Here is a 15155-nt window from a genome sequence, read left to right as displayed (position 1 = left end):
TATGTTAAACAATATTTAAAATATGGCTCTAATTAATTTTAAAGATGCAGGTACTTGAAAAAGACAAGAACGTTACATGCTCTGTATCTTGAGGTCCTATTCTCAAGTCTCTTCTCTTTCCAGGAATCTCATCCATTGCCATGGCTTCAGTTATCACCTGTATATTAATGACTCACAAGGCTATATATCCAGAGTCCAAGATTAATTTATTTGATGCCTACAGTTTTCATATCCCACAGATATTTCAACTTCAACATATTTGAAATTGGAGTCATCATTCCCCAGTCCCACACCAAAACTCTTTCCCTTCCTGTCTTCCCTGTCTTGGTGAGCACAATCACCATCCACCCAGTTGCACCTGCCAGAAACCTAGTTATTACTGACTCCTTCCTTCTCTCTCATCCCATATTGCTAGCCTATCTCAAAATCCCTTTTATTCCACTTATTTAATAATGTTTTACAAATGTTAATATTATCAGAACAATACATACATAATAGCAAAGCAATTAGTACAGAGTTTATGATGAAAATGAGTCATTTCCCCTCCTGCTCTTTCCTAGACTCAGGACCACTCTCTAGAGTCCAGAGGCAACTTTTCTTCACTTATCTGATGTTAGCTTCTTCTGATGCAGTGTTTCTTAACCAGGGGTGATTTTGCTTCCAGGGTACATTTGTCAGTGTCTGGAGACATTTTTTGTTGTCACAACAGAGGACAGGTGTGCTACTGGCATCTTGTGGGTAGATGCCAAGGATCCTCCGGTGCACAAGGCAGCCCCCAGCCCAAACCGTTGATAGTGCCAAGACTGAGAACTGTTCTTGTGGTCATCTTCAAAAAGCCAAAAATATACTTGTACTCTAATGAACTTCTGATACGTAAATAGGACACTGAGCTCACTAATCTTACAGTCCTTCCTTCCTTTCTCTTACTCCTGATGTTTGTAGTGTTATTATTATTTTAGTTTAATCATACAGTCAACAATTATTTATTGAACACCACTGTGTGCCAAGCACTATTCGGAGCATTTAGAATTCAGTAGTGAGTAAGACAGACATAGCCTTTATTAAGCTTGCTTTCTTACGGAGGAAGTAGGCCATAAAATCAATTAAACTAAATAAAGTAGCTAAATTTAACTTTAAATTATATACATAAACCTTTATTTTGTTTCATAAACTTCCAGCAGTACTTGTTCACTTCTCACTTTATAAAATGAGGATATCAGCTATGCTGTCTTTTCTTCTGTCTTTTATCATTTTCTTCTACATCCCACATTCTGTCAGCTGTATTTTATTGTCTCATGCCTACTTAAAATTTCCTCCCCACAGGTGATATGTGAATCATTTTCTTAAACTATACAAAATAGATTCACATGTTATGAGACTACTTCAGCTCAGAAATGAACAGCATTTATATAGTCATAATCATCTAAATACTGTTCACGAAAAGTTAAGGAAAGAAATTGAAGATGATACAAAGAAATGGAAAAATATTATGTGTTCTTAGATTGGAAGAATTAATATTGTTAAAATGGCCATACTACCTAAAGCAATCTACAGATTTAATGCAATCCCTATCAAAATACCTAGGACATTTTTCACAGAACTAGAACAAATAATCCTAAAATTCATATGGAACCACAAAAGACCCTGCATTGCCAAAGCAAGCTCGAGAAAAAAAGAACAAAACTGGAGGTAGCACCCTTCCATACTTCAGACTATTCAACAAAGCCACAGTATCAAAACAGCATGATACTGGCACAAAACAGACACATAGAGTAATGGAAGAGAATAAAGAGCCCAGAAATAACCCCACACACCTATGGTCAATTAATCTATGACAAAGGAGGCAAGAATATACAATGGAGAAAAGACAACCTCTTCAATAAGTGGTGCTGGGAATATTGGACAGCTACATGTAAAACAAGGAGATTAGAACATTCCCTCATACCATATACAAAAACAAATTCAAAATGGATTAAAGACCTAAATGTAAGACCTGAAACCTTAAAACTCCTAGAAGAAAACATAGGCAGAACATTCTTTGACATAAATCACAACAATATATTTTTGGATCTGTTTTTTTAAGGCAAAAGAAATAAAACAAAAATAAACAAACAGGACCTCACTAAACTTAAAAGTTTTTGCACAGCAAAGGAAACCATTGACAAAATGAAAAGACAGTTATGGAATGAGAGAAAATATTTGCAAATGATAACAGACAAGATGTTAATATCCAAAGTATATAAACAGCTTATACAACTCAATATCAAAAAACCAAACAACGCAATCAAAAACTGGGCAGAAGACCTGAATAGACATTTTTCCAAAGAAGACATACAGATGGCTAACAGGCACATAAAAAGATGCTCAACATGGCTAGTTATTAGAGGAATGCAAATCAAAACGAATTATCACCTCACATCTGTCAGAATGACTATATTATTTCCATTGGGGGCTATTACTGTAATATTTTCTTAGAGGTCCTTCTAATTGTTTTTCTTCCCTTATTTGCCTGTATCATACCCTCTAGTTCTTCTAACCTCTCAACTGATTTTAACAAGTCCCCTTTTGTTCACCTACTACCCCAAATCTTCTGTCTTCTTGCTCCACTTTGGTCTGATAAACCAGGGCCTGCTGTTTAGCTGTCATCTTAAAATTAACCTTTATTGTTTTCCCAAGTTGTGGTCACCATTTCCTTGATTCCATATTTACCTTTGACTTGATTACTACCTTCTTTTCTTGGAGTCCATGTTCTATAATTTCCTAAGAGAAGGTCCACAAGAGGCAAAATTTGCATACTTTCAGTCCTGAAAACATCTGTATGGTCATCACATACCTATATGATATGTGGGTATGTCTGTTTAGAAATAGAATACTAGAGAAAAGCATATTTTCTAAGAATCTGAAGGCATTTATACATTGTCATATAATATTCAGTATTATGAATAACATGTCTGATGCCAGTCTGCTTTGTAGATGACTTTATCCCTACCATCGAGAAATTTTAGGGTCTCCTTTTAATCCTTATTATTCTAAAATTTCTTGGTGATATGTCTAGATGAGGGTTTTTAAATTCATTGTATTAGACACAAAATGCAGGTTTCTTTTTAATTAAAAAAAGAAAAATACAGAGAAAAATAGTGAGAACCTACATATAAATCATTCATAATTAACAACAAATATTAACACTTTGTTGTATTTGTTTATAATTACTTTATTAATAGACAAAATTAAACTAAAAAATTGTTAGGGTCACATTTTCCTCAATCTCTTCCAAGAAGCAAGCGATATTGTAAAATTGATGTGCATCTTTCAGTACCCATTTTTAATTCTGTATCCAAAATAATATATAGTATTGTTTTATAATCTTAAAATTATATAAATGGCATTATATTGTATCTTTCTACAAATTGCTTATTTCACTCAACATTAGGTTTCTGAGAATTGTCTAGACTGATCTGTAGAGATCTAGTTCACCTATTTTTACTGCTTTATAAATTCTATTATATAGATAGATGACATATCATATTATTCAAAAACCTACAGCAAATATCAACCTTACTGCTGAAACATCAGCCATTAAAATCAGAAACATGACAAGCACGCACTGTATCATCAATACTGTTGCTCTGGAGTTCCTTGACAGTGCAATGAGATAAGAAAAAGAAATGAGCTATGAAATATTGAATAAGAACAGATAAAACTGTCATAATTTGTAGACTATGTTTGTCTAGTTAAAAAGTCAGTAAGAAAAAAGAGGCAAAATAATAAATATAATAAGAGAGTTCTCCAAAGGAGCCTGACTGTAGAAACAATGTTACATCAAGAGCTTTTATACAAACAAGCAAAAATCATTTGCCATAATACTTACTTTTGATGGAAAAAATATATATATAAGTACAAAATTCAAAAGGCACAAAAGACAGAAATATAAAAATGAGTCTTTTACTGACCTTTTCCCATACAAACCCAATATATCCACAAGGAGGCAAAAAGTGTTATGCCTTTAACTATGTATCACTACACAATTCTATATGATGATTTTTAAAAAGATAATTTATAATAAAATAGAAAATTTAAAATCATACATGACAGAATATATTATATAAAATGTTTATAATAATATACACAACACAGTGTGCTCCAAGTTGCTTTCTCTCATAAAAATGAGGCAATTTTGGTGAGGGAAGAAAACAGTCCCATTTCCCTTGGTGCTAAAGCAGGCAGGGCGGGGGGTTCCTAAGTTTCCTGTGGGCCAGAGCACGTCCTGAGAGGGTACCTGGGGCAGACGCCTGCTCACAGGCACCAACACACCCTCCCTGCCAACACACGCACCCCACCTGCCACAGACCACCCAGTGAGCAGAGGGTCCGCGACTCAGTGAGGGGTTCCTGGGAGAAAGGGGTATGCCCCAAGAGGAATTCCACAGCAGGAAGCCACAGAGGGGATGCTCAGCTGGGTGCAGGAAGGTCCCAGAATGCACCAATTATACCGTGAGAATGGAGTGATAAGTGGTGCTGGGTTAACAGGCTATCCATTTGGAAAAGGAGTCAGAAAATTCCAAGTATATCCCTGAGACAACCCTTTAAGTGGAAAGGTATGAAAGAATTAGGAAACCATATAGGAGACTCCTTTTGTAATTGGGAAGTGGGGAAGGCCGTCCTAAGCCACACGCAAAAGAGAGGCAATAAGGGAAAATGAGCCTTCAGGGGAAGAGGAGGTCGTGAGTATAGTGAAGGAGGAAGTGACAGAGTGTAAGGTGATCCATGCGGCATGAGGAGCAGACAAGGGACTGGCTGATGCCCCACGGGACTGTGCTGCAGTGCCCATCGCATCTTAGACCAACCGGTGGCCTGTAGGAGGAGGTGGGGGCCAGTGCTCCACACAGCTGTCAAACTCTTAGCCAAAAGGTGCTGTGGTGGCCCAGCGTAGAGACTGACTTGGTGAGGGCTGTGCCTGTCCCTGGTGACATTTCAAAGTGAGGGGACTGTGGTTGAAGCTGGTCTGAGAGTGGCACTAAGGGCCCCCGTGGGGATGCAGTGTGTGAGACTGGGTGTACCAGCTGGGAAGCTGGATGTCTGCAACCTTGCCTGTACTTATGGCAGAGAGGGGTGCAGTGGGGGCGGGGGGGGGGTCAAATAACAAAATTCCCAGGAGAGGCAGCAGGCTGGGAGGGCCCTGGGAGTTAGTGCAGAAATCAGTACCTACAGGCACAAAGTGTAGACAAGATAATGAGATGAAGAAGAAGGGAATCCAGGGCCCTCTGTGGAGCTGGAGGGCAGTCTGTGGAGGCAGCTCCAGATTTACCGAAGAGACAGCTTTGGCTAGGGCGTCCCCATCAAGGCAGGCACCTCCCCACGGAGTGTGACAAGCTCAAGCTTTGATGACCTTGTCTCATGTTTGCCATGGGGAAATCTGGCAAGAAACTCATTTGGTTGCAGAAGAGAGGTGGGCTAGTTTGTGCTTGGTGTTCCGCTGCTGTTTCATTTTTGAATTAAGCATGGGAGGAGGCACCTTAGTCTTTCCAGTGCTGAAAGCCTCTGAATGTCTTAATCAGGCCCTGACTGGCAGGCATGCGCCCCGCCCCCCGTGCCCCCCCTCCACGCCCCCCGCCGAAGTCCCCCTCCACACCCGTGTAGTAGGCAGAACTGGGAGCTGGGCTCCTGCCCTGGCACAGCAACCAACAAAGGGATGAAGGGCAGACCAGAGCCCTGTGCTTCCACACGCAGGGCATGTTTTCGGGAGGGCAGTGCCAGCAAATGGAGAAGGGTCTCTTGACTTGGGCCAAGACCACACCGTGGAGATACGTCAATGCTGGCAGGCTACCCTGTGACAGAATTGCTCAGGAGATGGGCAGAAGGTCTCCGAGGCGCCGCCTCCCCCCCGCCCCGCGACAGGAGTCAGCCGTGGCCTCAAAGCGCCAAATGCCTGCCTCAGAGACGGTGGACCTACTGCCTGTGGCAGGACTCAAAACGGGGACTTGGCAGAGTGCAGAGCAGGAGGGAAGCACGGGTTAATTTGGGACCCCGAGCCAGGAGGAAGGAGCAATGCTCTGCCTTTGGGCCGAGATTACAGAGGCTGAGCAATAAGGTGTCGCTGAAGACACCATCGGCCAGCAGGCTCCACTGGGACAAGTGGATGCGGGGCTGCCCGCAGGGCAATCCTGCGTGGGAAACAGACTGCCCAGCCCACCTGAGGCTGGCTTGGGAGAAAGGGGGGACCACGTTAGCAGCTCTTGGAAAACAAGACAGGGCCCCAGAGCCAGCAAACAAAGCCCCAGCGGGGTGAACATTGCTGGGGGTGTGATGTCGCAGCAACCACAGTCACATGCTGGCCAGTCAAGGCACCGGGGCCTGGGAAGGGGCAGAGTCCCTGGCAGGCACCCATGACTACTAGTCATGGCCCAAACTCTGGGGTGGGTGAGTACAAGCAGGGGAGTGGCAACCCACCTGCCCCCCAAACTCAGGAGAAGGGAGGAAAACATTGAAAAAAAATCTAAAAATTCAAAATAAAACTATGCTCTATATGGAGGAGGGCAGTCAGAAGGCAGAGCACTTGTACACAGCTGATGCCCAGGGAGCCGTGGCCCAGAGTCACATCCCAGGGAGACCAGGAAAGGGCACCGGGCTCAGCAGCAGCACTGCTCAAAGGAAGCTTCTTGTCCCCTCTGTTATCCAGGGCTTTGAGGAAGAGAACCATTTCACGACACGTCAAAACCACGCAGGGAACCTGGCTTTGGTGATGCAGGGGCTGAGGCTTGCTGGGAGGGGGTGGCGGAATGAGTTGCCCAGATTCATGGAGTGGCTCAGTGTGCAGGGCTGCGTTCTTCCTTTCCTCCACGGGGTGCCAGGGGCTTGGATGGAGGGCATGAACATGTCTCCGGAGGGATGGACCAGCCATGGCCATGCCACGCCCCTCAGCATCCGCCCTCCCACCCCTTTGGGGATTCACGGAGGCCTCCACTGTCCCCTTCCTGGATCCCACAGAAGTACCAGGGATAGGGCAGCAGGGAGGTTCCCCAGAGGAAGCAAGGGCCAAGCCTTTTCACTCAGCCAGGAATTTGAGCTTGGCATCCCAAGGAAGGGAGGGAGCCTGGAAGTAGATTTCACAGCTGCTTCTCAGGACAGAGAACAACAGCGAGCAGGCACTCACTCAGCAAGGAGCAACTGATACTGCTATAGCTGTGCACTAAATTGGGCAGGGATGGGTTGCCCTGTGGCCCCCAAGGATGTGTAGACAAAACCTCAAGGATACTGACCTTCCTCTCTAGGCCAGCAGGCGAGGAAAGACACCTTCATCGAGGGAAGGATTCCTCTGCATCAGGCACTGTGCTGCCTGCTTCACAGGTGCTGTCTCCTATAGTCCTCCCAACAGTCCTTCTTAATTCCCACCCTCCACCCCACTCCCCTGCCCCCGCCCCACCCCCAGCCCCTTCTGGAAGCTTATCCTGAACCCTGCAGCCCACCTCTTCCCCTGCCTCCTGTGGGCACTGCTAGGCGGACATTTTTCAGGAGCAAATGCCCCAGTTAGTTAGCACTGATCATGTATTTTGGGCTTCCTCTTCACGCAGACTATAAACCCAAAGACAAGTACCATGTCTCGTTTTTGCCAGTTAAAGCGCACAGCTTTATTGGTGATACATAAAAATGCAGACTTGGTGGACGGGGCTGAGTCAGTATAGCTCATAGAAGGGGAGAGTACATTTTTGGCTGAATAGGTTTACCATCCATAGGCTCGTGAAGAAAAGAGAGTAAATGAAAAAGAATTCAACCTACGCAGCAACCAGTGCATTTCCGGCACAAGCTCCCATGTGGGTCTGGTCTCCACGAGACGGTCCAGCTTAGACAGGGAGACCACCACAGGCAAGGCACCCCTTGTTGTTCTTTCACCACACAGCTGAAATGATCCCTTTACCACAGGAAGAAGGCTGCAAGGGAGCAATTTACAATGCACACTGCCTGCAGACTGCAAAACCAAGAGGTTACTCAAAGCTCCGTGGGAACCCCCGCCTGGCCAACAAGAGAGTGGTCCTGGATTTAGCAAGTGTAACTTTCACCCAGAGATATGGCTATTGGCTAAGGCTGGATCTTCAATAGCACCCACTGCAGAGTCTTTGATTGAGAACACAAGTGTGTGTCCACTGATCGGGTTTTGGTTCGGGGTGGATCGGTCCCATCCTGTTGGAGGGGGCCAAGGTTTAAGAGGCCAGGATTGCTGGGAGAAGCTGTCTGTTTGCGTCCCTGACAAAGAGGGACAGGAAGGAGAGCAACATCTGGGCTCCCAGCAACCCCCCCGCCAAGGCTGGCTTTTCAGACAAACCCATCAAGGGTTTCACAACGTGCCCCTCAGCACATTCACTTCCCTCTGGTATCAAAGGAAACTTCAAGTCTGAAACGGACTTGGCAAGCATGTTATTAATAACTGTCATGATTATTAACAAATTTAATCCGGCCTGCTGCAGAAGGGAGTTGCAGCAAAGTGACACAGTCTCCCGACACACTTCGTTGATGTACATCTTAAGCTGGCCCTGATTTTCAACACTGGCTTTCAAGTTATCCGGGGCACAGAAAGCCTCAACAGCAGGGTCGGGAATAGGGATCGTGTTTCCAGCAATGGAGAGGCTGGCCAAATGACTATTGATATCGTGGCTAAATGAAAAACCAGTGTCCCTGGGCTGAGCTAACAACACTTTTCCCTGAATGAAAGGGCACTTGGAGAGGCCAAGAACACAACTGAAATTTTTAAAGCTTTGAGCACTCCAAGTATTTTTACGTTCATAAGGGAATGGGCGCTGTTTTACCGGATGTGTTCGGTTTGCCTTGCCCCCACCCGAAGGCCTGTCCTCGGTGCCACCAGGGGCCCCAGGTTCAGTCCAATCCCCATCCTCACTCCAGGGCCGAGCCATAGTTGTGAAATCAAACCAAATTTCGGGCTCCTCCTCATCAAGCTCCTGTTCATCATCCCATTCCTCTTCCTCCTCCTCCAACTTCTCACCGTCATCTCTTCCTATGGTTAGTTTGTAAACGCAGTAGCAGGCACCTGCCCCAATCATCAGTCCTGCCGCCATCCAACCCACCTCCCGAGCCCGGCCCATGCTCAGGTCAGTGCCAGCCCGGGGGCAGGACAGGAGAGGGCCTTGCTCCACCTGAATGAAGAGTGTTCTTAAGGCTCCACCTGAATGATGGTGGAAGGGAGACGTCTTCAGCCTATTCCAGGCTCCTGAGGCTCTCTTGTGATGAATCTATGGGCGAAAAATAATATTAGGGCTTTGGGCTGTGCCTGGATTTGTGCCTCACCAGGCAGAGAGAGTGGGGTTTGAGTTCTGGTTGAGAGAAGTGGATTATTTGGCAACTATTTCTTTGTTCTTTTCTGTCATCCTCTCTCTACCCTCAGGACCCACCATTTCTTTTCCAGGGCCCACAGAGAAGGGCAGGAGGTGGGGCTAGGCTGTTACAGCCAGAAGGGTGACAGGAGAGGCTATCCCTCAGGTAGTCTCCTCCTCCACTATACCCCCACCCCCAAAGACTCAGAGGCAGTCCTACCCAAGTCAGGTAAATTCCTTCTCCTTCTCTTGTCTTCTGTGGTCAGTGCGCCTTCCACAGTGATTGACGGACAGACAGTCTGGCAGAAGGACAGATGGAAAGACAGCCGCCTTTGGGGGACCGAAAGTTTAGTGGATGGATCAGCACTGAGAACACAGGTCCCAGTACCCGCTTTTCTGAATTTCCAGCCTTTGAGTTTAAAATATTTCTCACACCCTCCTGACTTTCCTAACGCGGGCTTCCCCGCCCCACCCCCCTTGGCGTCCGCCATTTCCCCAGCAAAGGCCGCCACACCCCTTTCCCTGCACTGAAATGGGAGGGGGTGTGGAGAAAGAAGGGGCCGGGAGGGGGCGACTCGGACCCGGCCCGCACCGATCCCAGCACCCACTCTGCGCCATCCCCACCGCCACCCCCACCTAGGGGCCAGGGCTCATCCCACCTTCACACCGACCTGCACGGTCCCAAGGCACTTTGGTCCTTCGCTCGCCGCGACTTTTCCCGGCGACCTACTGGCCAACAGATCTACAGACCTGCAGATAGACGGGGGACCGAGGGGACGGAGTGCTTGGTGGACGGAGCAGCACTCGGGACACGAGTGCCCTGATTGTGGAACCTTTCTTTCCTCGGAGTCTCTGTACCAGCCATTCACTCCCCTCACCCGCCGCCCGAAGTCCGCCAGTTCTCTCTACTAAAATGGGCATGGGGGGGGGGGGCGGCGGTATTTAGAAAGTAGGCGAGAAGGGGACACAGCCCCGATCGGCCCGAACGTGGATCCGTGGCGCTCTTGGCCTTCTCCCATCCCATCTCCCTCCAAGCAGAGCCCACGCTCATACCGATCTGCACGGTCCGGGGCTACTTTCCTTCTTCCCTCACACGCCTGCAGTGTGATAGGGGGCTGGTACCCAGACGGAGGCGACTAGCAGTACTTCTGCTCTAGGCAGCTCTTGGTCACGTGACGACCACGTCACCAGTGAGCTCTGGCCCCCAATTTCCACTCCCACAAGCAGTGCGGCAGGCGCCAGCCTGCCCCGAACCTCCCCCCATCACACTGGGCCCTGTCACTCTTTTCCTCTGTAACAATACCAGAAACCAGAAGTGACCATGGCTCTCTGGTGTTTGCATTTGCCTTTCTCTAATTACAGGAAGGGGCAGCATCTTTTCCTGGGTCTATCATTACTTATACTTCTTTTGGGGCAAATGTCTTATCCTTTCCTTGGCTCTGAAGCTCCTGTCCTCTCTTTCTTAATTTCTACCCTTTCCCACAACCAGTCTCTGCACCAAAATTAAGCGGAGGGGCGGGGAAGAAAAGCCCAAGTAGCAGTGAGAATTTTGTTAGTATTTTTAATATATTTATGTTCGCTTTCGTCGGTCCTTTTTTATTGATTCAAGCTACACCATTTTGGAATCAGAAAATACAAATATATATATATATGTATATATACATATATATAACAAGATTTCCCAGTTAGTAAGGAGGCCTCATCGATTTAAGCTAATTTATACCACACTGAAAATATTTTCTTCTGACTGCACAGGAAATAGCAGCTTTCAAGCAGCATATTAAAATTTAAAAACATATCCTTACAAACAAAGCCAGTGTGCTTTCAATATGATTTATAAATTGATGGATTAAATGAATCTATAGTGAAGTGGTCAGTGCTTTAATTGTGACCAGTTTAGTTAAGTGAACCACTATCCCTTCTTCCTGGCTGAACTCCTAGTGTTAGGCGTCACAGGATTGAGATCGTCAGAGGGGACTGCTGGATGGCTTTCATTCTGGTTTCAAAGGACAGACTTTCTGCAGACCCCAAATTCAGATGAATCTTACAAATTAGTAACTTCACAGATGAGCTTGCTTTTCATTCAAAGGTCTTTATTTAAATCTATTCTGAAGTTTCATGGTGTAACCCATAAATCATCCAGAAATTAGAGGATTCTCTGCTATCCCATTGATGAAAATGAGACTTGGTAGATGGAATTTTCATTTCATCATTACACTGGTGAAATATCTCCGGTATCTGTCATTCGTGCACTGTATGTCCCCCTAGCAGGGGCTAGTGTCCAGCATTTTCCAGTGGAAATAGTAGTTAGAGTCTGTGGGTGACTGTAAATCACTGCGACAACCCTTGAGATCCGTCATTTTTCTCTCACAAAAGGCACAGTTTACAGAATCCCAAGCAGTCGTCGGGGAAAGAGTCTTTTTCATTCCCTGCCTTATGTTACAATTTCACTGCACCACCCATACAAGCCCCTCAGAATAATCCCAGAACTCAGGGACAAAGTATGCAGAACTTATTCCCCAGACATTCAGCTGTCCCCGGTGGGGAGTCATACTCTAAATATAGTCCCTTCAGGCAGCCTCTTTCTTAGAACGCTGAAATCTGACACCCCAGCAGGAAGCTCCCTGTGTGAGGGGCCCCAGTGTGGGGGAGGCCCTTTCAGGAGGTGAGCCAGGAAGCCCAGAGTGCCTTGCTGGTGAAAATTCAGAAGTCAAGAACATGTCACAGCTTTATGGTCTTCCTCAAACTTTTATAGACCAAACAAACCAGTATTACAGCTCATCTCTCTAAACCCCTACCTCATTTATTTTGCCATCATCTCCTTACACCGTTCTTTTCATTGCCCTTTATTTGCTTCTCCGAGGCAAGTGAATTCTATTTATGAAGCCTTACTAACAGAACTCGCAGATTCAACTGTTATCATTCAATCTTTGGCTGCTAAGAACTTATATAAGTGGCTTTTATTTATTTTGAATATATACATTAGAAAGAACTAAGGAGTATGTAAAGCTTAAAAGAGGCAGGTGCTTCAATGTCATTGACGTGGCTTTCCAATAAGAACTCATTCTCACAACTTAGCCAGGCTTCAAGGACAAAAGCTCCACTCTTACCGCTCCTCATTAGTAAAAAATCTCTCTCCCTTTTGGTATATTTTTCAGTTATTCCAATGTATAACCCCTGACCACCATTCTCCCAGGCTGTCAGAACTTTTCTGTTTGGATCCACTCCCTCTCTTAAACTTCCTAAACCCCATGGGAATGATAACACTTTCAGTTCTCTTACTTTGTAATTTTGATCCACAATTCCTACCAAGGAACCTGGAGACTAGCATTTTTTAAAAATTTATTTTATTTATTTATTTTTGGCTGAGTTGGGTCTTCCTTGCCGCACGCGGGCTTTCTCTAGTTGTGGCGAGTGGGGGCTACTCTTCCTTGAGGTGCACGGGCCTCTCACTGCGGTGGCTTCTCTAATTGCAGAACACAGACTCTCTCTAGGCACGGGGGCTTCAGTAGTTGTGGCACGTGGGCTCAGTAGTTGTGGCTCGCGGGCTCTAGAGCACAGGCTCAGTAGTTGAGGCACCCAGGCTTAGTAGCTCCACAGCATGTGGGATCTTCCCGGACCAGGGCTCGAACCCTTATCCCCTGCACTGGCAGGCGGATTCTTAACTACTGCACCACCAGGGAAGCCAGAGACTAGCATTTAAAATCTACTTTTCTCTCCGTTATAAATCCACCAACAAATATTTATTTAAGGGCATGCTATTTGCCTGACATACCATTTCAACAGCCAAAATGGAAAATCCTTAAGCAATTCTTCAGACAGGCCTTCAAAAGACTATGTGAAGCCACTGCCAAAAACAACCTTTTGGCTTAAATCAGTATATGGTCACATGTGATGTGTGATTTATAAAGTGTCTAAAAACAGAAAAGGATCAGCAGATGGTAACACTAATGGAATTTTGGAGGGTGAGAAAAATAAATTATAGAAGATTGTTATCTTAAAAAGCTATATTACTTTTTATATTGTGTTATTTGTTTTGTGTGTTGTGTATTAGTTAATTTTGTTTAATTGCAAGCAACAGAAAGCAAATCTGTTTAACTTAAATGAATGTTGAAGATCAGCATCAGCTCTGAGGTGTCTGGTAGAAGGAATTGATATATGGTCTTTTCAGGATGCCATACTTCCACTGATGTTTGGTTTTCTATCTCTGCTCAAGGTTTAAATTTCAGTAAGAGAGTATTGAGTTGGTCTGTTTTGGGCACAATGCCCACCCTTTTGCTGGGGAAAATGACAGGGCATGTAAAATGTAAAATGCACTTCCTTTCTTTTCCCAGAGAGAAATGTAAACTGTTTCAGATGTTATTGTTGATTTGCAGGAGCCCTTTAACTACTTTGGATATGAATCCTTTGTTCAGCTGTGACTGAGGTGCTGGGGGCCTATTTGCCACAGCATGCTTTAGTTTTCACTTTCACATTAAGTGCGTTATAGAGGTACAATTCTGAAATGGTGATGCGCAAGGCTGTCTTCTAAGCTAAAGCTACCTGGCTTCCCTGACAAGATTGTAGACAAGGTTGCATCTACAGTTCAGTCTTGTCCTCATCCCTTCATGATCAATACCTGATTTTGTCTGTACGATGAGAGCACATGCCTCTGTCAAGGAAAGACTCCCATTCATAGAGACATATATAAATCTATATCTGAATGCCGAAACCCATGGATCTTTGCATTCTCTCCCTGTAAGAAGGCCACAAGGGAAGCTAAGTCTCACAAAGGAATGACAACTGAAAAATTTATCCTGAGAAATACAACCTTCAGGGGTACTAGAGGTTTCTGTCAGTTTTACCAGCCCATTCTCTCCCTGTTGGCAAGCTACTCCTTGGGAAGCCACAACCTCAGAAGGTTGTGTGGTGAGCCTGAAGTCAGAGCAAGGGCATTGGTGCACGTTAAGAAGTGTCTCTCAGCTAAGAAACTTGAAGTACACTTACGCATCACGGGGATGGCTCTGCCAAAGAAAGCTATTTTTTCCATTCATCTTCGCCAAGACTCCCTCTCTTCCAGACAGTGCTTGGGTGGGAACTATCAACACTTTCCTCTGACTCTCCTTTTCATATATTCCTGTGCTTAAATAAGCCCCCTCACTGCACATGATCTTTCTCCAAACACAGAATCATATAGTTGATTTGGTTTCTGCTTACTAAATTTCAGTCATATCCTGTTCACCTTAAATGTACACAATGTTTTATATCAATTATATTTCATAAAAGTGGAAGAAAAAATAAATTTTAGTCATATCCTAGTACTGTCTTCCAGAAGTTACATCAATATGAATTTCCCTGGAGTTTTGCCTGTTCCCAAACTTTCCAGACTCTTGATTTACTCCCATATGGTCTGTGGATCTTAAAATTTATACTCAGATAATAAACTTATATCTTAAATATTAGGGCATATCCCACCGTAGACCCCATGTTCTGACGTTATTTCATTATTTTCCCCACTTTTAAATAGTTTACTCATTGCTGACAGGTGAATCATTGAGTTCATCAAAGCAGTCAGCGAAAAGGTTTCACACTAATTGCTAGATTCCGAGTTCAGCAAATTTTGTCTTGGTCTCAGTGTTCCTCTAACACCTATTTCATTTAAAGATGATACTATTTGTATATTTTGTAATGTTCTTTGTCTGCCACTCACTTTGTCAGTGTGTGTGCCTCTCTATCTCACAGATATCCATGACATAGTTATGATTTCTACTCCACCTTTTCTGTGCAACTGGCTTCTAAGGTCTCCATGCCTCTTCCTTGCTAACTGATGGGAGTGAAAGACTCCTGTTTAGAAGAC

The 15155-nt window shown here is 44.9% G+C and overlaps 1 protein-coding gene across 1 annotated transcript; it reads right to left on the bottom strand.

The window, feature by feature from the left end:
• Positions 1-7596: 7596 nt before the first annotated feature.
• On the bottom strand, positions 7597-9238 carry ARMCX6 (armadillo repeat containing X-linked 6). Its single transcript, XM_059051075.2, has one exon. It carries the CDS (start codon positions 9089-9091, stop codon positions 8195-8197), a length of 897 nt encoding a protein of 298 aa, XP_058907058.1. The 5' UTR covers positions 9092-9238; the 3' UTR covers positions 7597-8194.
• Positions 9239-15155: the final 5917 nt, after the last annotated feature.

Source organism: Kogia breviceps, chromosome X (assembly GCF_026419965.1).
Source record: "Kogia breviceps isolate mKogBre1 chromosome X, mKogBre1 haplotype 1, whole genome shotgun sequence".
Classification (NCBI taxonomy): Eukaryota; Metazoa; Chordata; class Mammalia; order Artiodactyla; family Physeteridae; genus Kogia; species Kogia breviceps.
Note: the sequence above shows the minus strand (reverse complement) of the source record. Positions and strands in the feature narration are given on the sequence as shown.

Excerpts from the sequence above, each read along its gene's own strand:
- ARMCX6 (XM_059051075.2), bottom strand. The coding sequence starts at position 9,091 with ATGGGCCGGGCTCGGGAGGTGGGTTGGATGGCGGCAGGACTGATGATT.